This window comes from Acomys russatus, chromosome 1 (assembly GCF_903995435.1).
Source record: "Acomys russatus chromosome 1, mAcoRus1.1, whole genome shotgun sequence".
Taxonomy (NCBI): domain Eukaryota; kingdom Metazoa; phylum Chordata; class Mammalia; order Rodentia; family Muridae; genus Acomys; species Acomys russatus.
The window spans coordinates 120479829-120502594 of record NC_067137.1 but is presented as its reverse complement, the minus strand read 5'-3'; the positions used below and the strand labels follow the sequence as shown (position 1 = coordinate 120502594).

Here is a 22766-nt window from a genome sequence, read left to right as displayed (position 1 = left end):
GGTGCTGGCTGCTCGCTCGTTTGTGCTGGGGCGCTGCGGCGTGGCCTGCTGGCTTCTGCTTGGCATCTAGAACAGCTGGATCATGGATTCTCTGGACTTCCCAACGCCGACCCATTTGACTGAAAGGACGACAGAGAGCACAGCACAGAGACCATGAGCAAAGTTTCTCCACCGGCTGGGGAGACTTTGTTTAAGTCTGAGCACAAGAGCCCTGATAGTCCCAGTACTGAGGAGGTGGAGACAGGAGCCCTGGAGCTCGCTGGCCAGCCAGTCCAATCTGCTCAGTGAGAGCAATGAGAAAACCTCTTAAAAGAAGTAGACAGTGTTCCTGAGTGTGACCCCGAGGCCGACTCTGCCTCTGTACACAGGCACACACACTTCACAGAACGTTCCCTAACGCTGCAGCTTGTGCTTTCCATTTCTCTGCCAAAGGCGCTATTTGTTCACCAAGTGGAGTATTTTTATTTTAAAGTCATGTTTAGATTTTTAACTTTTTTTAAAAATGTGTATAACTGTTTTGCCTGGTGCCCACAGAGTCAGAAGAGGACATGGGATCCTCTGGAACTGGAGTTACAGATGGCTGTGAGCTGCCATGTGTCCTGAGAGTCAAACAAAGCCTGATCCCTGTGAGAGCGACAAGGCTCTTAACTGCTGAGGCATTGCATGCCCTACTGATTAAATAATCTGAATGAGCCTTTGGCGACGGAGCTATAATATATAAATGCAAGTTTATTAGAAGCATCATGTGAGGGGAGAGGGAAGCGTGCACTGGGGGGGGGGCAGGGGGTGGGGAGGAAGGGAAGGAGAGGGCAGGGAGGTGGGAAAAAGGCAGAAGGGCCAGTGAACCAAAGTGTCTGGTTTATATAGTGAGTCCTTGGGAGAGGAGAAGTCCTGACCCTAGGTAGAAGGCGGGCCATGCCAGCCACGCCCTGCCCCAGGACGGGCAGAAGGAAGCATCTCCTATCCTGTCCCACTCCTTGCCTGAGCCATGTGAATGCTCCCTGAGGCTTCTCCGGGTGGTAGGGCAGATACATCCTGTCTGCTTTTTGCACCCTATGCTACATCCTAGGTATAGTCACTGGGCCCAACCTGGCTGGAACTGTGGAAGTGACCTTTCCCAGAGGGCACCTGCTCCTAGCTCCACCTCTTCTTGTTTGTTCTATTCATGTGGTTATGACCTGGGGAGGGGATTGTGGGGAGAAGGGGGAGTCTTATTTCTCTCTATGCCTTGTGTTGGGGTACAAGCTTCTTGGGGTTTCCAAGGCTTTGGCTGTGGGTATAGAGGAGCAGACTCATGGCACCTACCTGGCACCCCCAAGTGATTCTCCACGAAGCGCACGTAGCTCTGGGCCTGCGGGGGCAGGTCCTCCCACTTCCTGGCACCAGTGGTGTCTGCTTTCCATCCAGGCAGGGTCTCATACTCTACCTCCACCTTCTGCAGTATCTCCTGATTGGCTGTGAGCGGGAGTGGGGGGCGGGGCGTCAGCAGAGTCCCATAGACTGTCCTGCTTCTGGGGATGGGTGTCTTCTGACCTGTGACTTGGCAGAAGCTGCTGAGGGCAAGTGGCCCTGCTGGCTTTTCAGCAGAGGGTTGCAGTGGGGCTCAAACATTGCCTGTCCCCTTCCAGCCATGAAGCATGGCCAGTTCTGAGACACTGGCTAACTGATATCTGCTGAGTAGCCACAGAATGTCAGGGGAGGAACTCTAGCTTAGGCACACTTGGAATTATAAGGGACTCTAGAACCCTGAAGGCAAAGAATCCTTAAGCATATATGGCTCCCCAGATGTGGCACACGCCTTTAATCCCAGCACTCGGGAGGCAGAGGCAGACAGATCTCTGTGAATTCGAAGCCAGCCTGGTCTACAGACTGAGTCCAGGACAGCCAAGGCTACACAGAGAAACCCTGTCTCAAAAACCAAACCAAAACAAACAAATAAAAAGATAAGTGGTTCTTCCTGTTTGGGACCCTCAGCTCTGTGTTGGGACCCTATGGCTCATAGTGAATCCATCATCCCTTGCCAATGGGAGAAGCTGGGGTGGGCAATCTTCTAGAAGGGTTCTCAAGCCTCAGAGCCATTGTCTTCCCTGGATACTCTGAATTATCAGAGCCCTGAGCTACCAGCAAGACTCTATAAACTTGAAGGTTCACCCTTTCAAAGGTCAGAAGTCATAGGGTCAGAGACCCTGGCCTCAAGGATGGACATGGCTCCCTAAGCCAAGGGATACTACTGAGTCTGTCTGGGTTTCCTTGGAGATTCTCTGCCTCTAACGTGCTGCAGGGGAGGTAGTCTCAGCTGATAAGATATGCCTCTGACCTGAGGCTGACAGGCATATTCCAGATACACAAGAAACCAAAAGTCAGATAAAGCACACCCTTGTGTTTAAGAAAAGACAGAGCACATAGGCACAGGAGCTGGACCGTTAACTATCACCGATGATGAGAGTGAGGATACAGCCCAGTGATTAAGCACCTGTTAGCATAGGTGTCGCCCTGAGTTTTAGTCCAGCACCAGAAAATAAAAGAAAAAGGGCACATTTTCTAGTCTGAAATGCACCTTCATAGAGATTCCTGGTTTTCAGAGCAGCTCATGTTTCCTCTCTGTCCGGGCTGTCCATCTTCCTAGTGGTGGGACTTTCATTGGCTAGTGAGGGTCCCCAGGAAGCCAGGGCGAGTGGCAAGACGGACTCCCAACTGTCTTCAGCCCTGTCCCAATACACTTGCAAGCCACCAGAAGGCCCAAGCCTTTCCAGAGATGGGCCAGACATCCCCCAAGAAACTGGGGGACTGAAACCAGAGGGTTGCCAGGCTTTGGGGGAAAAGTGTGGCCCTCAGAGCCTAAGCCCCTCCCTCTGCCTGCTGGGGGCTGAAACTCCTCTCCTGGTCACCTAAAAATGAGTGGCTGTCTTTTCCAAATCTCCACAAGTGTCCCAGCAGCCAGGAAAACTCAGGCTTGCATCACATACCAGGGAAATAGGGGATCCTCTTGCCCTTGAGCTTGTAGGAGATGCCAACTTTAATCTCGCTCAGGACATCCAATATGTCCAACTTGGTCAAGGCCAGCCTGTAACCAAAACAAGATGCAGACAAAATGGAGAAGAGCACCCTGCCGTTTGCTTCTGTCTGGTTCTCACCCTCCCCTTTCTCCTGTTTGCACCAGACACAGTACACATTAGGGGAGCCCCCAAGTGCAGCCACTGAACGGGGCTGGAAGAACATCTGCCTCTGGGCCGAGTCCTGCATCCTCTGTGTATGTCCCTGCCAGCTAGTGTCCCTAAAGTCTGGGCTTTCTCTCTTGCCTCCTCTGCCTGGGGCTCTTGCCCTGTTTGCCCTGTAGCATATGGCATGAGGGGCCTACTGCCTTGAGCATGGTACCCACTTGTCCTTCTACTGTCCCAGGATGCATCATGGGTGGATCTCATCTGGCTGTGCCTGCTCAGGCTAGATGTGGGGTGCAGACCAGTGTTACCCTGCATCTACTTCACAGGGCCTCAGACACCTCTTCACCAGCCACACCACTTCCAGCTACCCATCAGCTCTTTCCCACCCAAGAAGGCTGTTCTTGTCTTAAAGCAAGCAGGACTTTCCAGTGCTGGTGCAGAAGCCTTGGTCCTCTTACAGAGCTAGAGGAGGGGCCAGGGAAGCCAACGTCCTATAAAGTCTCTTTCTGTCCCAAGGGAGGGTCCTGAGCAATCAGACCTCTGCAAAGACCCTTGTGGTCTGCCCTGCGCCCCTTGACACTCCTGCAGAAGATTGTTCTAGCATTCCAACTGAGGCCTAGCAGCCTTGGGGGCCTTCTCTTGCAGGCCCACCTGGGGTGAGGGCCTTGCTGTTGTGGAGGGTTACCTTGCTTTAGGTCCTTACTCAACCTTGACCGCCCTCACACACACACCTTTGTCTCCTGACTGTGGGAACCTTCTCACGGGGTTCTGTATCCGTAAGGGTGTTAAGTCAGTTCCCAGTGCAACATGGGAGTTGTGGAGCTGGTCTGCCTCCCTGCCCTGCTAGAGGCTCTAAGAGCCCTGCCTGCCTGTCTGTCCTCTTCCCCCACGAGGCCTGACCTGACCCTCTTCCCAGCTCCCTCTCAGAGTTCCTCCTGTGAGGTGAATCCTGGTTCTAGAAATGCCAAGTTCCTCTTCCTCTGCTTAGTTTTTCTTTTCTTTCTTTCTTTCTTTCTTTTTTTTTTTTTCTTTTCTCTCTCTCTTTTTTTTTTTTTTTTTTTTTTTGAGACAGGGTTTCTCTGTGTAACAGCCCTGGCTGTCCTAAACTCACTTTGTAGACCAGCCTGGCCTCGAACTCACAGCGATCCACCTGCCTCTGCCTCCGTAGTGCTGGGAGTGCTTGTTCCTCTGCTTAGAAACTACCACTGTACTCTGAGAATGTCCCCAAGCGTGCAGAACACCCATCGCCCGCCTCCCTCATCCTCCCAAAGATGCCCTTTTCTGAAGCTGCTTTGCCCAGGCCCTGGTACCTCAGCTCAGGATCACCCTCAATTCACACTTGGTCTGGTCTCACACCATGCTGAACACCTGGCTAGCTTCACACTGACTCGCACATGACCGCCACAGTGGTTTTGGTGGTCAGGATGGAAGTGTGACCCTGTTCTGGGTTTGCTTCACACCTACAGCTTCCATGTTACTCCCCAGTGTTGCTCTTGCTTTGGGGAGGGGGCTTGGTGGGATGGAAAGGCCCCAGCCCCTGGGGTGAGTTCTGCTTGCCCTGTGGGCACTGGGGTCAGAGAAGACGTCTATGTGGTATAGCTTTGATGGTGCCAGTGTTCAGAAGGGCTGCTTACGCAGTGAAGCCGTTGACCATGTGAGCGTATCTTAGGATCATCAGGTCCAGCCAGCCGCAGCGCCTCTTCCTGCCTGTGGTCACCCCCCACTCATGGCCACGGTTCTGTAGCAGATCTCCAATTTCCTATGTGAAAATAAAGGACTGTCTGTGTCTGCCGTGCTGGGTGCTGGCCAGGCCAGGTGTGGTTGTGCCTGCTTGTGTCCTATGCTCCTGGCTTTCTGTCCCCTCAGTCCTCTTCCAGCACACACATTCACATGGTACACACAGTATAGTTCTGAGAAGGCAGAACTTGTCGCAGGAGCCCAGCCTGTCTGTGGAGGCACAGGCAGCTCACCTCCTCCTTTCCTTTTGTTTAAGTGTGGGCAAGTGAGGGTCAGGCCTTGTCCTGCAACTCAGGATGGGAGGGCAGAATTTATCCCCTGCCCTAATAGAGTCCCACCCCAGACTCTCTCAAACACCTCTCTTTCCTGGGACAAGATCTGTGACTCATCCAGATCAGGAGTCAGAGTGGACTCAGGTAAGGAGGCCCAGGAAGAAGACTCTGAGCGCTCAGCAGCTTCTGGAAGTGTCCAAAGCTGGAGAGCTGGGAGCAGGGGTGTGGCTTTCAACCTCTAAGTCAGTGTGGAAGAATTCCCACTTGCTTGTGGGTCTCACGCATGTGATGTAAAAATGGAGTTTTACACACACACACACACACACACACACACACACACACACACACATATAGAGTTTGTGAACTGTGTTGCTGATGGCCTTCAAGCCAACTAACACCCCCCCACCTCTGAGCCTACGCTGTAAAAAGACCCCATTAAAGACATGGAGAATTATTCAGTAGGGTCCCCTCAGCATACCTGCAGCTCCACCTGACACTAGGCAACCCCAAGTCTCCCACCCCACCCCTGTGCTGGAACTCACGTTGATCTGCTCCGTGGGGAAGGCCCCAATGCCCACACGGGTGGTGTAGGCCTTTACCACACCGTACACATCACCTATGTTCTGGGGCGGGATGCCCAGGCCTGTGCACACGCCGCCCACGGTGCAGTTGGAGGATGTCACAAAGGGGTAGGTCCCTGCAGGACAGAATGGTCAGTGGTTACCCATTAATCCCAGCGTCCAAGGTGCCATCTCAGCAAGGGCAGTTGGACGCCCTCTATGGTGGTGGTTCTCAATCTGTGGGTCGCAACCCCCTTTGGGGTGGGTCAAATGACTCTTTCACAGGGGTCGCCTAAGACCATCAGAAAACTTATTTACATTACAGTTCATAACAGTAGCAAAATTACAGTGGCAACGTATTAAATCATTTTATGGTTGGAGCCTTCACAACATGAGGAACTGTATTAAAGGGCCACAGCATTAGAAAGGCTGAGAAACACTACTCGGTGGGAATCACCAGGGTCACCAGTCAGAGGGCCTATCCTGGGACAGTGGCCTAAATAAGGTACTGTGTAATAGCCAGGCGTGGTGGCGCACGCCTTTAATCTCAGCCCTCGGGAGGCAGAGGCAGGCAGATCACCATGAGTTCAAGGCCAGCCTGGTCTACAAAGCAAGTCCAGGACAGCCAAAGCTGCCCAGAGAAACCCTGTATTGGAAAAAACAAAAGGTACTGTGTAGCTCACATAGGAGCCTGTACTGAGGTGGCCTGGCCTCCCCTACAATAAGAACAAAAGACTGGAACGCCGTGGGGCTGGAGATACGAGGTGCCCGGCCTTGCAAGGCTCTCTGACCTCTCAACCCCAGTTCCCACATCTTAGCTCAGCCCCTTTGATACTGCCTTATCTGCTGAATTTAGGAAAACAGGACAATGGGACCGTTGTGCTGGGTGTGGACAGCACTGTGACCTTGGAAGGTGGCCTGTTTCACTCAGCTGTTCCATGAGTTTTTCTAGTCCCCAGCAGATACAAAAGGCCATGTTAGGCGCCCCCCCGGGGTGGAGCCACCTGGTGGAGGACTCACCGAAATCAATGTCAAGGAGGGCTGCGTTGGCACCTTCCACCAGGATCTTCTTGGGGGGGCCATGGAGTGCCTCATACAGGAAGTAGACACCATCTCGAACCATGGGTCTAATCCGCTCAGCAAAGCCCTGAGAGGACCATGCAACCACATGAGGCTGCAGAGGGGCAGGGTTCTCAAAGCTCACAAGAGCTGAAAGCCTGTCTGGGACGCCTGTGCTTGGAGGCAGCTCCCCTGTCACACCCAGGAGCTCTGCCCCCCCACCCCATGTACTCCCCCAGTGTCTGGCCCAGCGCTGTTTACCTTGAGCCTTTTGAGTTGACTTTCCACATCTATTTCCAGGGTGGGGAACATGGACTGGTACTGGTGGGCCAGGTTCTTGAATCTGTGCAGGCAACCCTCACTGTGACCCTCTGAGGGCCCACGCTGGACCCGAGTGCTCTACTTCCCGGCATGCCTCCCACCGCCTCTCTGTGTCTTACCCTGGGCTGTGGGAGGGTGGGCAGACCTACCTGGCAGAAAACTCATCAAAATCTGACAAGAGGTCGCAGATGCGGAGGCCTGTCCGGGCAGCTTTGGAGGAGTAAGTTGGTCCGATTCCTTTCTTGGTTGTGCCGATACTAAAAGATGTAGAGCAGGTGCTGCTAAGGAGCTCCGCTGACGCCACCTCAGGTGCTGGTGGGCTCAGGGTACACCCCATGAATCAAGGCCAGAAGGTGAGACGGAGGCCACCCAACAGTAGCAGCGGGGTGTGGGGGCTCAGCCGCTGCAAAGACACCTGGACAGCTTAAGCACACAGCAGCAAGGCGCAGGGCAGGTGGGGAAGAGAGTTCTGGGCTCTAGCATCAGGGCTCCTCTTGTTTGCTTCTAAGCATTTGCATTTGTGCCTTGGCAGTGAGAACACTAGCAGTATTGGTGCTACACACCTAGCCTAAGGTCTGCACAGGTGATCCCAAGTGGATAAAATACCTACTGTCACCACATGTGTCTTGCCCTGTGTTCACATGACAGTGTGCATGTGCTAGTGTGTATATGTGACTGCACAGGCACTGTGTGAATGTGCCTGTACATGTGTGCTGCGAATATCTATGTGTGCTCTCGGAGTATAAATGCTTATGTGCATACATGTGTGCAGGCACATGTGTACCATGGGTCACATGCACATGCAAACACACTTGAGTGCCCATATGCACGGCTGTATAGGCGAATGCGCTTTGACATGTATGTGAGTACTGTCTGCCTGTGGAGTGTGTGTGTGTGTGTGTGTGTGTGTGTGTGTGTGTCTTTGGTGACTTCCCACCTGCATCCCTAGCACATCTGGAGCTCAGACAAACTTTTCTGAGTGGACAAAAGAGCAAGCACCAAAAATAAAAAATAAAATAAAATAAATAATAAATAAAAAGAGCAAGCACCACGTGTGGAGGAGCAGGACTTGGGTGCTGGGGTGGTTGCTGGCCAAGCAGGGTTGGTCAGGCCATCTCAATGTTTGCTGTGTTTCCCTGTGGGATGTGCACATGGTCAGAGGGTGCAGCTGTGGCAGCAGACAGCAGGGGCAGCCATCAAGATGAGGGTGTGACCCTGTTGTTCTTATAGGTTTTATTCTCAAAGGACCCTTAAGTTGGTTGATGACAGCACCCTCTCCTGTACAGACAGGATCTGCACCCAGGCCACCAGAATGTGTCATTGGAAGTCCCGGGGGAAGAGGAAGAACGGGGGCAGGGGTGGGGGGTAGGCCACAAGGAACTTACTTCTTCCCTTCCTGTGCTTGACGCTGTACTTCCTGCAGCCCGTCCACTGCCTGGTGGAAGTCAAACACTGTTCCAGCGACCAGCACATAGGCAGGGGATGAGCAAAGGACAGAGGTGTGTGAGGGACTTCATTTTCTGATTGGTGTCAGGAGAAGGGGTTAGCAGGTGCCTGGCTGGGAACAGATACTGTGCTTCCGGAGTCCTGAGCTCCTCAAAGGGGTAGCCTAGCATCACTCTGGCCTACCTTGAGGCTTATTAGAGAGAGTAAGGCTCAGCAGTATATGGCTCCAGGCAGACCCTCCGGGATTTCCTGAGCTCTGTACCACAGAGGGGGGCAAGGAGGGCCATCCCCAGGGCCCTGTGGGAACCTTACCAAGGTGGGCACGGTCAGAGATGATGAGCCGCTTCTCCCAGTCCTTCAGACCTGCAGAGACACGACAGAGATGACAGGTGTGTGCACTCTCAGGTGATGAGGGCCATCCTCGCCTCCCCAGGACTGTGGGCTTAAGTTCGTGGCCAGATTCCAAAGGACCACATGCATTGCGCAGTAGCCACAGCCCTGCCCTGGCACCTGTTCCCTGCTCAGGCCCCTGAACTCCCCACCCACCCAAGAGGGACCACACCCGTGCTGGAGCTCCTCTGGCTTCAACCTCCTTCCTGGATGTCCTGCACCTTGAATCTTCAGGAGACTGTGATGCCAAAACAGAGCCCACGGCAGCAGCTTTTGGGAATCTGGGCTCCCCAGCTTCTGCCCCTTGGGGAGGGCTTTTCTCTCTGCTCTGCAGGGCTAGCATGCATTGTGTGGCTAGCTAGGACCTCAGCGAGCAGGTGGGCCTGTGGGTCAGCAAGGGCAGGCCGGCCTACCTTTCTTCTCGTTCTTCTCCGCCTCTTCAAACAAGCCTGGCAAGTGGATGACCACACCATTCCCTGCAACACAAGGTGTGGGATCATCTCCCAGGTCCTGAAGGTTTCAAACAGTACTAGCAGACTGCAGGGGCAAGCGGCTCAAGTGCCCAGACCAGGGTGATGGATGAGCTCCAGTGTCTTTTTGTTTGTTTGTTTGTTTGTTTTTTGTTTTTTGAGACAGGGTTTCTCTGTGTAGCCTTGGCTGTTCTGGACTCACTTTGTAGACCAGGCTGACCTCGAACTCACAGTGATCCACCTGCCTCTGCCTCCCAAGTGCTGGGATTAAGAGCTCCAGTCTTTAAGAGAAAGGTCCCTCTATCACATGCAACAGCAAAGTTACACTTGGGGACACTGGGCTCAGACACTGAAGACATGAACCCTACAACCCACTTGGGTGAGATCTCAAGAGGGTGTCTTCAGACTCATGAAGGCTGAAAGTAGAATAGCGGGTTCTGGAAGCCAAGTGAAGCAGAGGCATGGGCGGGTAGGCTGGTGTTCAGGGCTCTAGAGTGTTGGTATGCAGAACGGAGAGTTCTGCAGACAGTGGTGTGATGCCCTCTAAGCCTGAATCCTGGATCTTCACCCAAACGGGCTGAGCACCGAGCCTGCCCTGATGGTGACAGTGGCTTATCATAACTGATGAATCTTGGAGGCGAGGGAAGCTACTGGAGGGTGAGTGGATGAGTATCTGTGAATGTCCAATGTTGGGCTGTTCAGAGGAAGTGAGCTGTCAAGCCAGGAGGGACCTGCAAACACAGGCAAACAGAGTGTCTGCTCAGCCCCCAGCTGGCATGAGGCAAGGGCGGCTATGGAGGTGGCCCTGGGTGGTTTCTATGGTTAACTTGACACACCTAGAGTTACCCAGGAAGCAGAAACCTCAGCTGAAGAACTCCCTTGATCAGATTTGCCTGTGAGCATGTCTCTGGGGGCATTATCTTGATGCTAAGAGGGCCTAGCTTCCTGTGCCTGATGCCATCCCTGGCCAGGTGAGCCTGGGGCTGTGTAAGAAAGTTAGCTGAGGGTGGGTGTGGTGGTGCATGCTTTTAACCACAGTGGTCTGGAGGAAGAGGTCAACAGATCTCTGTGAGTCAAGGCTAGCCTGGTGTACATAGCAAGACCCTGTTTCAACAAAAGAAGAGGATGATGATGAGAAAACGATGGATGGACGGATAGATAGATATATGAACAGATACATAAATAAATAAAGCTGAGCATGAATGATCCAGAGAGTGAGAGAGCCAGTGAGCAGTGTTCCTCTTTGGTTTTTGTTTCAGGAATTTAAGTTCCTGCTTTGACTTCCTTCAGCAACAAACTGTGACCTGGAAATGTAAGCCAAATAAACTCTTCCCTCCCCAGGTTACATTCAGTCAGAATGCTTTATCAAAGCAACAGAAAGCCAACCGGAACAGGGCCTCTCTTCCGCCCGGTGACCACTGCAGACCAGGTGGGGGCGACTGTGCTAGGACCTTATTCCCCACGAGCTTTAAACACAGCCTGGGTTCCAAACCCACGGGTCTCCTGCTCCAGGACAGCCTAGCAGGAAGCCCGCTCTGGCTCACAAAGAAGGAACCCAGATGCCACAGTCCCCTGCCCCTGCTCCTCCCACCCTGTGTGTTCCTCCAGGGCTTGCCTCCAGAACGCGCCCTGTTTGAAGGGGATGCAGCTCTGCATCTGTTCAGTTGCTCCCAGAACAGCAGGTTAAAGTTCACGGGAAGCTTGAGGTACAGTCTTACCACTTGGGAGGCTGAGGCAGGAGGATCATCTGTTTGGAGCCAGCCTGGGTTATGTGTCTCAAAATTCCAGATCAACCCAGTACACAGCTACACTTAGTTTTGGAGCAGATTCAAGACTGACCGGATCTGAAACAGACCCCATGTCAAAAGCAAAGCAAAGCAACAACACAAATCTAAACTGCCACCTAGATGACAGGTCAGCCGACACAGGGCACTTCTGAGTGACCAAGACATTCTGGGGTCAACTGGGGTGGCCTCAAAACTGCGCCTTTACAATGGGCAATGAAAAACTAATTTTGAAAAAAAGATTTATTTATTTGTTTGTACAGTATTCTACCCACGTGTGTGCCTGCATGCTAGAAGAGGACACCAGATCTCATTCTGGATGGTTGTAAGCCACCACGTGGTTGCTGGGAATTGAACTCAGGACCTTTGGAAGAACAGATAGTGCTTTTAAGCTCTGAGTCATCTCTCTAGCCCGGCAATTTAAAATTTTTAATTCTATTTTATTTCATGTGTGTGTTTTGCTTGCTCATACACAAGTGTGTTTGGTGCCCATGGAGGCTGGAAGAGGGCGTCAGATCCCCTGGAACTGGAGTTACAGACCTGTGAGCTGCCACGTGGGTGCTGGGAATTGAACCTGGGTCCTCTGAAAGAGCAGCAGTGCTCTTAATCATTGAGCCAGCTCTTCAGCCCCTACAGTGGGTGAATTTTATGATGTGCAAATTACAGTCCAATGTAGCAGTTCCATTTGTTGAAATGATACAAAAGTAAGAAAATAGGAACCATGGAGAGAACTATGGACCCTGAAAGTTCCCAGAATCCTCTCACCACCCTGGGACAACAGGTGTGGGATCCTCAGAGTAAGTCACCACACTAGAGACAGAGGCTCAGAGAGGGAAGGTGGCCTGCAGAAGGCCACATGGCATGCCTAGACAGGGTCTGGGCTGAGGAGACCCAAGCAAGCAGAGACCACTGTTGCTTCCAGGAGGAATCCTATGCCGGCCTCATGGGGTTGGCCATGGCATAGGTTTGGCAGAAGGAAGTGAGGCAGCAGTCCAGATCGGAGTGACTCAGAGATTACACAAGCCACAGTGAACACAAAAGGTCACCCAAATGCCACACATCTTGAAATAACCCCACAGCAGAGGCAAGGAATGTCGCAAGCTGAGGGTCAACACAGGCTGGTGCTCTTGCTGAGTGGCTGTGCTGGCCACCCTTTAGGATGAATATGGCACCTCTACTCCTGAGTGAGCACCTAGATATTTGCCAGACACTCTCCTGTTGTTGGCTCCAAGCCACCCCCAGGGCTGGGCAGCACATGTTCTGGGCCATGTGCATCTCCATTGTGTTGCCTTGCTCCCCCAAGGAAGGTTCTGGATGAAGTAGAACCAGACTGGCAGGCTGTTTCCTGCAGACTTCCCAAAGGGTGGGCAGCACCACCATCCAGCTGCTCTACTGAGCACACATGTAGACAGGCCACCTCAGCAGCTGGGGCTCCTCAACCCAGGTGAACACCACCACTATCCGGGCCCTGTACTGGGAGGGCTAGAGACATTGTGTTCTCTAGTGGGCTCCTGGGTGTCTGAGCTCTGACTCTACCCACTCCAGCCCTTACCTCACAGATTTCCTTCCTCTGCTCCCACACAATGGGTCAGACCTGTGCTAGCTGCTGGCCGTGGACAGGCAGTACCTCACCTTTGCTTCCTGACTGATATGTGGGGTCAGATAAGCCACAAGCATTTCAGCTAGTGCTAGAAGAATGAGGACAAGAGGTACCGGGACACGGTGAGCTAGAGGGTGGGGCTTCTTGAGCAACAGCTAGACGGTTAGGCATCTACAGCCGCTCTCTAGAGGTGATGGCTGTAACAGTCCGGGCAGCATCAGGAAAGCACAGCTATATATGTGCTCAGGCTGTTCCTATGTATGCCAAAGGCACATCGTTGCACACTCAGGCCCACACATGCGAACATGCCCATACACACAAGTCATGAACTTGAACACACACACACACACACACACACACACAGAGAGAGAGAGAGAGAGAGAGAGAGAGAGAGACAGAGAGAGAGACAGAGAGAGAGACAGACAGACACAGAGAGAGACAGAGAGAGAAACAGAGGGGAGAGGGGAGCTCTGTATGCTCCACGCAGCTTCCTGCACCCTCAGAGAGACCAGGCTTTGAGCACAATTCTGGGTGGGGGCTCCAGGGGAGCACAATGGGGTGGGCAGGCTGAGGTCCAGCCTTGGGGTTGGCACAGCGAGACTCCCCACACACACATACACAGAAAGTCAGGCTGGGACAGAGGGGGCACTCACCAATGAACGACACGGCCTTGGTGTTGATGATGCCACTGGGCAGCAGGTGAAAGTCATACTCCTTGCCGTCCACCACCACTGTGTGCCCAGCGTTGTTGCCCCCCTAGGAACAGAGACCCGAGTGAGCAGCTGGTACCTGAATGTTGAAGACTATTTCTCAAGGGCCTGCCTAGTGCTCTAGCCTTCACCCAGGAGCCAGGTCTCTCCCTACATGGTGCCTGAGGTCCCAGTGCTGCCCAGCAACAGGGCTTGGGCAGTGTAGGACAGTGGTCAGGGCTTTGCGCTGAGGTAATGTCTGATGCTGTGGTGGCTGTGGATTAGATGGAGATGCTCTGGCCCAGCCTGGTCCCAGAGCTCAGTGCAGCCCCGGCAGCTGCACCTTGCTGAGTACCACTCTCCACCAGGGAGGAATCCCCGTGGAAAGCAGACCCAGACCCGACAGCCTGGCTTATTGCCCTCTTCAGTAGATCAGGCCCTGTCCTGGATAAAAAAAAAAAAGAAAGGAAATGGCGATTCCTAAGTCACTCTGTTCTGGGGAGACTCCTTCTTTTGGGAATTCAAGCTAAGATTAGGCCAGCTGGGATAGGGCTTCAGAGTGGGGAGAGAGCCCAGCACCAAGGCTCTGCCATCATTAGTCAGGCACCTGACACAGGCACACATGGCCTGGATACTGTCCTCGGGCTCCCAGAGGCTCATGACAATATTGGCTGCTGATGTCAGTAGAAAAATAAAGAGGCTCATGGTGGGTCACCAAAGCTTTTGTGCCTTTGACTGTGGTGGCCTGTCACCCACATGAGGTTGGGGAGTCTACTTAGCAGGTCTCTGTCCAGCAGGCACTTGTAGTCTGGGTGTGCTGGGGAGTGGGTGGGGGCAAGACACAATGGGTAAGGCTGAAGCCATGGGCAGGTGACAGGGCCATACCACATGGATGTCTGCAAGTGGGCACACAGATTGGTACAGTGAGTGGTGAGGTCAAGATGACCCGATGGCCCCTAAACCAGGTCCCTCACATTTTGTATGTGGTACTTCTAGTGGTTCTCAACCTTCCTGACACTGGGACCCTTTGACACAGTTCGTCATGTGGTGACCCCCAACCATAAAATTATTTCATTGCTACTTCATAACTGTAATTTTTCTACTGTTATGAGTCATAATGTAAATATCTGATTAGCCAGGTGGCGCACGCCTTTAATCCCAGCACTCGGGAGGCAGAGGCAGGTGGATCTCTGTGGGTTCGAGGCCAGCCTGGTCTACAAAGTGGGTCCAGGACAACCAAGGCTACACAGAGAAACCTTGTCTCAAAAAAAACAACAAACAAACAAACAAATAAATATCTGACATGCAGGATATCTGATATGTGACCTCCAACAGGATCATACCCCACAGGTTGAGAAACACTGTTCTAGAGAACCTTTGTGGCCAGGCTTCCAAAGGCCAGTAGAATCATGATCTGCAGTTTCAAACCCCATGGGCAGACAACACTGTGCCCCCCCGAATTGTACGATGGGGGCTCATCACTTGGGCTTGGCCTCTAGTCTTGGCTCTTGCTGAGCACACCCCAGCCCCTGCCCCAGAAGACACAAAGGCTAGGCACATGTCCCTTTGCTTACCTTGCTGATGGAGCTCAGGGGTTTCAGCTCCCACACATCTTTTTCCCTTGCCTACCCAAGCAGGACCCTCAGGGAAGGTCCACCTCCCTTCATGACCACTCTTATGTGGTCCCCCCTCACGATGTGAGGGGCAGAGTCATGTCTACCAGCTCCCACTGAGGCAGGTGGCAAAGAATGCAGAGGGGTAAGGGGCTTTCCCTCCAAGGAGTTCACTCTCCATGCGTTTTAAGAGGAGGCCCCAAGCCAGGCGTGGTGGCACACACCTTTAATTCCAGCACTCGAGTGGCAGAGGCAGGTGGATCTCTATGAGTCTGAGGCCAGCCTGGTCTACAAAGTGAGTCCAGGACAGCTAAGGCTACACAGAGAAACCCGGTCTCAAAAAACCAAATTAAAAATAAATAAATAAAATAAGGCCCCAGACCTGTGTACCTGAGCTTCCTGTGCCTTGCCTGCCCTCTGTGAGGCTTATGACCAAGCACATGACATCAGATGACAGAGATGGGTCAGCTAGAGGCCAGCTTCATGGCATGGGCCCCAGACACCTGACTGGTAGGGGAGATGTGTGTGCGCAGTCTGTCCAAAAGCCTCTGAAGCAATTCTGCAGGAGCTGTCAGGTGTGTAAAGAGTAGGGACGGTCTGGGAGCTCCTCAGCTCAGCGTGACTTGCAGGGAGCTCCTGATCCTTGGGTGGCTCCAGGCACATGAGGGTACCTCCTTGGGAGACCTGGAGGTGGCTGGCAGTCTGGCCCTTACAGGCTCTGTGAGCAGGTGACAGTGACACTGGGCTGCCCATGAAGCAGGACGGATGTGATGCTGGAAGGTGAACTGCGAGGGGAGGGGCCAGAGGGACTTCTGGGAAGAAGAGAGGATTTGTGGGCGGTACATAATGGAAGTGGGAACTGAGGGAGACACCTGTAGCCCTGGGTTTGAGCTTGCCATCAGTTGCTTAGGCACAGCGGACAGATGCCTGTGTCCTGGCCCTGAGCTTGTGAGGTCAGACCATCAGGATGGAGTCAGGCCCCTGAGGGACCTTGGCAAGCCTTGGGTTTGGAGACTCCATCCATGCTGTGCTTTGCCACAGCAGGTGCAGAATCGCCACCACCCTCTTTCAGTTCCCAAAATATGTGCACACCTACAATCCTGTTTCCCTGCTGCCTGAGGCAGTCAAGGTGGCCTCTGAAAACAGATGGGGAAACTGAGGATCCAAGAGAAGACAGGCTTGAGGCAGAGCCTCTTCTTGGGCTGGCAAGCCTACAGGGGCAGCGAGGTGGGCAAGCTGCCTTCCACTGTGGCTAGGTCCAGGGAACCCAGACAGCCTAGGAGGGATGCTCTGTCCTGCCCTCCAAGTGCCCACGGCCACGTCAGCTGGCCTGAGGACACAGACGGCAAGCACCTGCCTGTCTGTGTTGAGGGTAAACACTGGTTCCTAGGAACCAGCCTGAGCATCATGGGCCAACAGGTATCAGATGACCTTAGCCCCAGTGCCCACTGCAACACCCAGGCACCAGGCACAGGCCTTTGCTAGTGCACACACCATTCCAGGACTCTGGGCTTCCAACAACCCTGCGGAGCCCAGGGTGACAGTCTCCCTCTTCCGATGGAGGTCATAGGCTGACAGGCTGCACAGGGGCCTCTCGTGCCCTTTCTTTGGCTTCACTAACCTGGACCAGACATTCAATAAGACCCAGGCATGATGGGGGTCACCAACCTCTAAAAAGGTGGGGGACGTTCAGAGCAGCCAGGTCTAACTAACTAACTAACATGCCGGAGGTGGGTTGAGAAGGAGAGGTCAGCTGTTTCTGAGGCTCATCAAACCCCGTAAGTGGGCAGGCTCCCGAGGCCCCCGTGGAGCTCCACACAAGCAAGGAAATGCCATCTATGCCAATGTCAGCTCCAGCTCCAGGGGATGGAGAGGTGTGTCGTCCCCTAAGGCAGCTTAGAGCTTAGGATCTCACTGACCCCTCAGTGCTGGGAAGTGCCCAAGCAGGCACTGGCCAATGTATGGCAAGAATAGCCCAACCTGTGGCGGCCCTGCCCCACTGTGGGGACCTTCTGCTAGGGACAACCACTGGTGCTGAACACTAAGGAGGACCCGAGATGTCAGAGCCAGGCTCTTGCTCAATCCCCCTTCCGGGAGGTCCACTAGAAGATGACCTATGTTTGCAGGTGGTGTCAGGCACCATCTACCAGGGTCTATCAGCAAAGGCAGCTCCTTTCCACCTACAGTGTGAATGGTGTAGAACCATACCCTTGGAGGCGTGGTCACTCCAAATCACAGCATGGCACCTCTCACCACTGGCCAGGTAAGGGGGACAGCTACATGGCACACATCTCAATATATCTGTACCACAGGGGTTCACAGCAGGCTGCGGGCCCAGGGTCAGGGGCATCAAGATGCTTGCTGGGCACGGCAGCACCACTTGGTGTCTTTAAGATCCCCGCTGGGTTCCTTCACAGCATAATTCTGAACCACCCCCCCGTCCTCCAGCACTGACGCCCCTATAGTAATCTTTGACAGCCTGGTTGGTTACCCAGAGCCCTCAGGCCCTGGTGTCCAAGAGTTTAAGACAAGAGACCTTTGTCTTGGGACCAGAGCCAAACCAGTTTTTATGCCAGATCAACTTGGTCCCGACGTCTGCTTTACCCTGCAGTTGTGGCCCACATCTCCAGTGTGAGGCAGGGGAGGATGCTGGGTGCAGGCCCTGGAGAGGCACCATCTGACTGGGCACAGGTGCACCAGTTGTAGGTATGCAACCCAGAAACCAACACTCCTTTCCTCTGCTTGCCCGTGCCTCTAATGCAGCTGGAGAGGCCACCTGCCCCACACAGCCCCGGTATCTGACCCCAATATCCAGAACGCTATCCCCACATCCATCCATTCTGTGGACCTCTGGACACAGCTCCTCCTGACTATCCAGGGCCCTGTCAGTGCAAAGACCCTCAGGGATGGATGTAACCAGCCAGTGTCCCGGTATCTTCTTTCAGGACAGACTCAGGGCCATGCTGGACATAAACCTGAGCTAGACCTCCATGCCCAGCTGGTCCCCTCCATCCTGGAAGCCCGTGTGCGGATGCAGAGAACCTACAGCACATCTCTGAGGCTTTTCTTATCCTCTCCCTACCTTTGTCCTCTAGGCCTAGACCTTCCTTCCCCTGCAGGTCCCTGGACAGGGAGCTGTGGCCTTTGCCTTCCACCAGGGGGTGCTCTTGGCTCCTGCCTTCCCAGTAGCCTTTCTCCACTCTGCTCTGATACCTGCAGCCCTTGGTAGGGTAGTGGTACCAAGCTATGAGACCCCTGGGTATCCAGGACCTCGCCCTCCTAACAGACATTAGGGAAAGGAGTCTGTGGAGTGACATGTGCGCTGATGTGCTGTGCAACCAAGGGACAGGCTAAGGAACTGCGTTTAGCTCCTAGGGCATGGGGTTCAGGCTTACCTCAGCTCCTCCTCAACTCTTCCAGCATCTGCAGGGGTTTCTCCACACCACAAGATGCAGCAGAGCCCATCTCCCCTCTGTTCACTATGGCTGTCCTTCAGGCCTCGTGTGGAGCAGGTGCTATGTGCCGGCAGGACTGAGCCTGGTCACTAACATGTCACAAGCTCCAGTCTAGCCATTGTTCTGCTCCTGTCCATGCCTGCCTGAGCTCTTGCCCTGGTACCTGCCCTGAGGCAGAGGGGACTCCAGAGACTTCTGACCTGCTGGTGCCCCTCCCCTCATAGTCCACTTTCTAAGGGCCATGGGAAGGGGGGGGGGTGTCAGGGCCATCACTCTCCTTCCAGATCTGCTCATGGACACACAGCCCACTTAACTTCTTTCCTTACAGGGACGATTAGGTCTGAGCAGGTATAGGAAGGTCCTGCCCAGGGTGAGCTGTGGCTGTGTGACCCTGGGAGTCCTCTCCTGGAGACACTCCTTGGCCATCAAAGCCATCAGCAAGTGCAGCTACAGGGAGACCTGCTTCTAGAATCAACACCAGGCATTCCCAGCACATGGCAGTGGCTCCTCGGTCCTGCCAGGGGCTCCTGGGGCATCCTGGGATCCAAGGCCTTGCATGTCCCATCTGTTTCCTTGGAGAAAGCTCCAGCATGCCTGCAGACTGCAAGGCAGGTCCCAACATGGAATTTCCGCTCTAAGAGTGCCACTCTGCTAGAGGAAGCCCAGGCATTCCAAGCCTTGTAGTCATGGCTATGGTTACATACCACTCCCTGGGGCCAGTCCTTACACAAGGGTGGCCTCACCACAACAGCACCACAGACATGGTGTTTAGGCTCATGGTGGAAAGCAAGGATGCCCCGCGCACGGCCAGATGACAGGGCCATAGCACCCTGAGGATTCTGACCCTCCAACCTCTTGGAAAGAAAGTTTTAAATCCTAACAGGCCTGTATGGCAGCCTGGCAGCCAGAGAAAGATTACCAACAGAGGGAAGCACAGGTAACGGGATGCGTCAGGAGATAGTGGCCAAGATGGCCCCAGGTGCCCCAGGCCAATTGGGCCCATCTGGAGGAGCAGCTGGACACAGGTTGCCAGTCAGGCAGCAGAGGAGGGAACATGGAGGCCATAGAAAGAGGAGGCCTGGGGCAGAGGAAGAGGAAGAGAGAACAGATCCCCCATCACAAGAGCCAAGTGATGACCTCAAGCTGCAATGTTCCCTCAAGCAGGACCTGGTCAGAAAAACTTGCCTGGAGGGGAGTGAGGGCTTGAAGGGCTGTAGAGGAACCAGGGAGGAAAGTAATTCAGCCTCCTCAGAGATGCAGGGTGGAGGGAGAAGGTCACAGTGTCAGGAGGAGGGGTGGGCCACCAACCAAATCGGAGCAGGCACCTAGAGGCAAGAAGAATGCGGCAGGCAGGACCCAAGGCCAGGGATGCTGGCTGGAGGGGTGTTCCTGGGGGTTCACCCAATTAAGCAAGATGATGAAGCAAGAAGTGAGGGCAGCTGCTGGGCTGGGCAGAGTCAGAGCCCAGGGTAGGTAGACTGGTAACCGGCAACACGTGCCTGAGGCAACAGAAAGGTGTGGAAGCCGGACCTGGAGGAGAGCCGTGTTAGCCTGAAGGGTCCCTTGGGGCACAGCTGCCACTTAGAGCGGTGCTGAGCCCAGGTAGGTAGGCCAGGTCACTCTCCAGAAGCCCAAGGAACCAACACCCCTAGCTGGCTATAGCCTTTTTTATGTAGCTATCTTACTATGGGGTGTGAGGGACTTGACTGGCATTCTTGTCACTGCCAGCCCGTTGGGTTCCTGGTTTCAGAGTGACCTCTGGAACCTTCTTCGCTTGGTTCATGCACCCGTCCAAAGTCAGAGGCAATTTGCCTAGATCCCCCGCCCTGTCAGCCTCTGGTCACATAGGGCCGGCCATGGGGACACAAGACCAGGGAAGATGTGGGAGGCCAGTGGCAAGCAAAGAGGCCCCTGCCAAGGAGAGGGACAAGTGCAGGAAACCAGGGTTATGCAGTGCTTGCAATGACCCAGGGGCTTGACATCCCGGGAGGGAGGACTGGAGGTGCCTAGATGGAACATGGGCCCTGAGGCCTTCTCCATGGAGAGGGGGAAAGGAGGGTAGGCCCATGCCATTGTGGTGGCATGTGCTAAAGACTATAAGGGACCAAAGGGACAGTTAGCTTCATTCCTCAACTTCTCTGGGCCTCAGTTTCCCCACCTGTAGAGGAGCTCTATCAGAGGCTCTAGTCCGTTAGAGATCAGACAGGGAGACATGGCTGCTCTCTTGTTCTCCAGGGGAGCACTTATGTGGGTCTGCTGGGGAGGTTGGGTTGTAGAGAGACATAGTACACCTGAGTGGGTGACTGTGGTCCTGCACTGATCTCTGCAGGTCCTGTCAAGTATGGCTGTGACTTAGGCAAAGAGCAGGGAGGGGCCATCCCCACTGGGAACTGTGTCCACGGCCGGCGACTGGCCAGCCGGAGCCTGGAGGTAGAGCCTGGGGCCAACAGGACACACTGCAAGGCTTCTTTGACCGGTCCTGAACAGAGCCAGCAAGTTGTATGGAAAGGCAGTAGGTGTCACAGGAGCAAATGGCCCGGAGGGAGGGTGGGGGATGTGGGGCTAGACTGCTTTGCAGAGGGCAGGACTACAGACCACTGGGGGAAATATCCTAGCTGCACACACATAGCTGGGCAAAGCACGCAAGGTTAAGGGGTGGAGATCCAAGGACCTGCCCTCAGGACCCGGAGACTTCAAGAGAGAGAGCCATGAACAGGGCAAGAGAGTGGGCTAGCTCCCCATTCTTGTGAGAACTTCCAGAAATCCTTACCCCTGCCCCCCAGCTGGGCAGGTATGGCCCCAAGAGCCAAGTCTCCTGAGCCCCTGCCCAGAGTTCCTCATGAACTCTGCAAAAAACCACAGCACCAGGGATTAGGAACTCCCGCAGGTGTGTCCGCCTTCGTTTAGGTCAGCAGCCCTAAGTGCGGCTCCAAAGCCAGCCATGACAGCTTTCCCCCAACCTGAGCCCTCATGCAGAGTCTGACAGCCCAGAGGCAGTGTGGTTGTCAGCTGCAGCTTGGCAGCAACGGCGGCGACCCAAGGAGACGGGGCTGCTAGCCCCAGGAGAGTACCCACCCACTGTCCACAGTCAGAACACATGTGGGTGCTCACAGCGGTTTGCAGCTGGCAAAGAGCACAAAGCCTGTCTATGGCCTTCTCTGAGCACTGCCAGCCACTGGGTCACCCTGCCGGGAAATCCCTTGTCAGCCAGGACCCCTTTGAACTCTGCTTCAGTCTTGGCCCTCCCCTTCCACTGGGTGATACGCCCCTCCCCCATCCTGTCTCTACCTGGCTGACTCACTAGGGCTACCCCCTCCCCAGAAAGCAGCTCTCAGCTCGACTCTCCTTCACCCGTCACCCCCCCTCCGCGTGGGGCTCTCCCCACCAGAGGGCCTACCTACCATCACTGCCCTGGAACGCCCTAACCCCGGAGGATCCCGTGTCCCCAACTCAGCAACTTATATTTTTAGCTCTGGCCCTGCCATTGGCCTGGGGAGGGGGTGGCTAGGTGAGGGGGACAAGAGCTTTGTATGAGAGGGTGTGTGGGAAGGGAGGGTTTAGGCAACAGGGAAGTTGCTCCTGGAGAAGAGGAATCCAAAAGGCTGTGACCCGCTCCGGGCACAGGAGGGCAGGGTTCGTCTGGATCCCGGGGAAGGGGAGAGGCTCGCTGGGCGAGTTGGGAAGGGACTCGGCGCCTGGCCCGCACCTGGCAGCGGCTGACGATGTCGGCGTCCGTGGCCAGCAGGTCCACCACCTTGCCTTTGCCCTCGTCCCCCCACTGCGCTCCCAGCACCACGGTCACGCGGGAGCCTGTCGCCGCCGCCTCCTGCTGCAGCCGCCCCCTCTTGACTCCGCCCGCGCCTGGAGGCCGGTCGTTGGAGGCTCGGGTCCCAGACATGCTGGCTTAGTTCGTCTGCTGCGCTGGGCCACACTAGAGCCCGCCGCCGCCAGCGCTCTCGCTCCATTAAATGCGGACGCCTAGAGCGAGGGGCGGGCCGGGGGCGGGTCCTGCGCGCGCCGTGACGCACCTCGGTGACCAGCGGCCACAGCTCCCCGCCCCTGCCACTGTCGCAGCAGGTGGTGCGCCCTTAGGGCGCAGACTCCCCTACAGGACTCGGACTAGCAGATGATTCGGAACACCCGAGGACGGGAGAGGGGCCATTGCTGCTTGACCTGGACACTACCCCCGTCCTTAGACCTGCCAGGTCT

General features: G+C 54.7%; 1 protein-coding gene across 1 annotated transcript; it reads right to left on the bottom strand.

Annotated features, from left to right (window-relative positions):
- Positions 1 to 34: 34 nt before the first annotated feature.
- Adss1 (adenylosuccinate synthase 1) lies at positions 35 to 22530 on the bottom strand. Its single transcript, XM_051152213.1, has 13 exons — positions 22264 to 22530; positions 13454 to 13556; positions 9360 to 9422; positions 8869 to 8919; positions 8496 to 8562; positions 7260 to 7367; positions 7051 to 7132; positions 6751 to 6877; positions 5713 to 5867; positions 4796 to 4920; positions 2967 to 3064; positions 1306 to 1455; positions 35 to 119 (listed from the first exon to the last, which is right to left on the bottom strand). Exons 1-13 carry the CDS (start codon positions 22453 to 22455, stop codon positions 67 to 69), a joined length of 1374 nt encoding a protein of 457 aa, XP_051008170.1. The 5' UTR covers positions 22456 to 22530; the 3' UTR covers positions 35 to 66.
- Between the last annotated feature and the right edge of the window lie 236 nt (positions 22531 to 22766).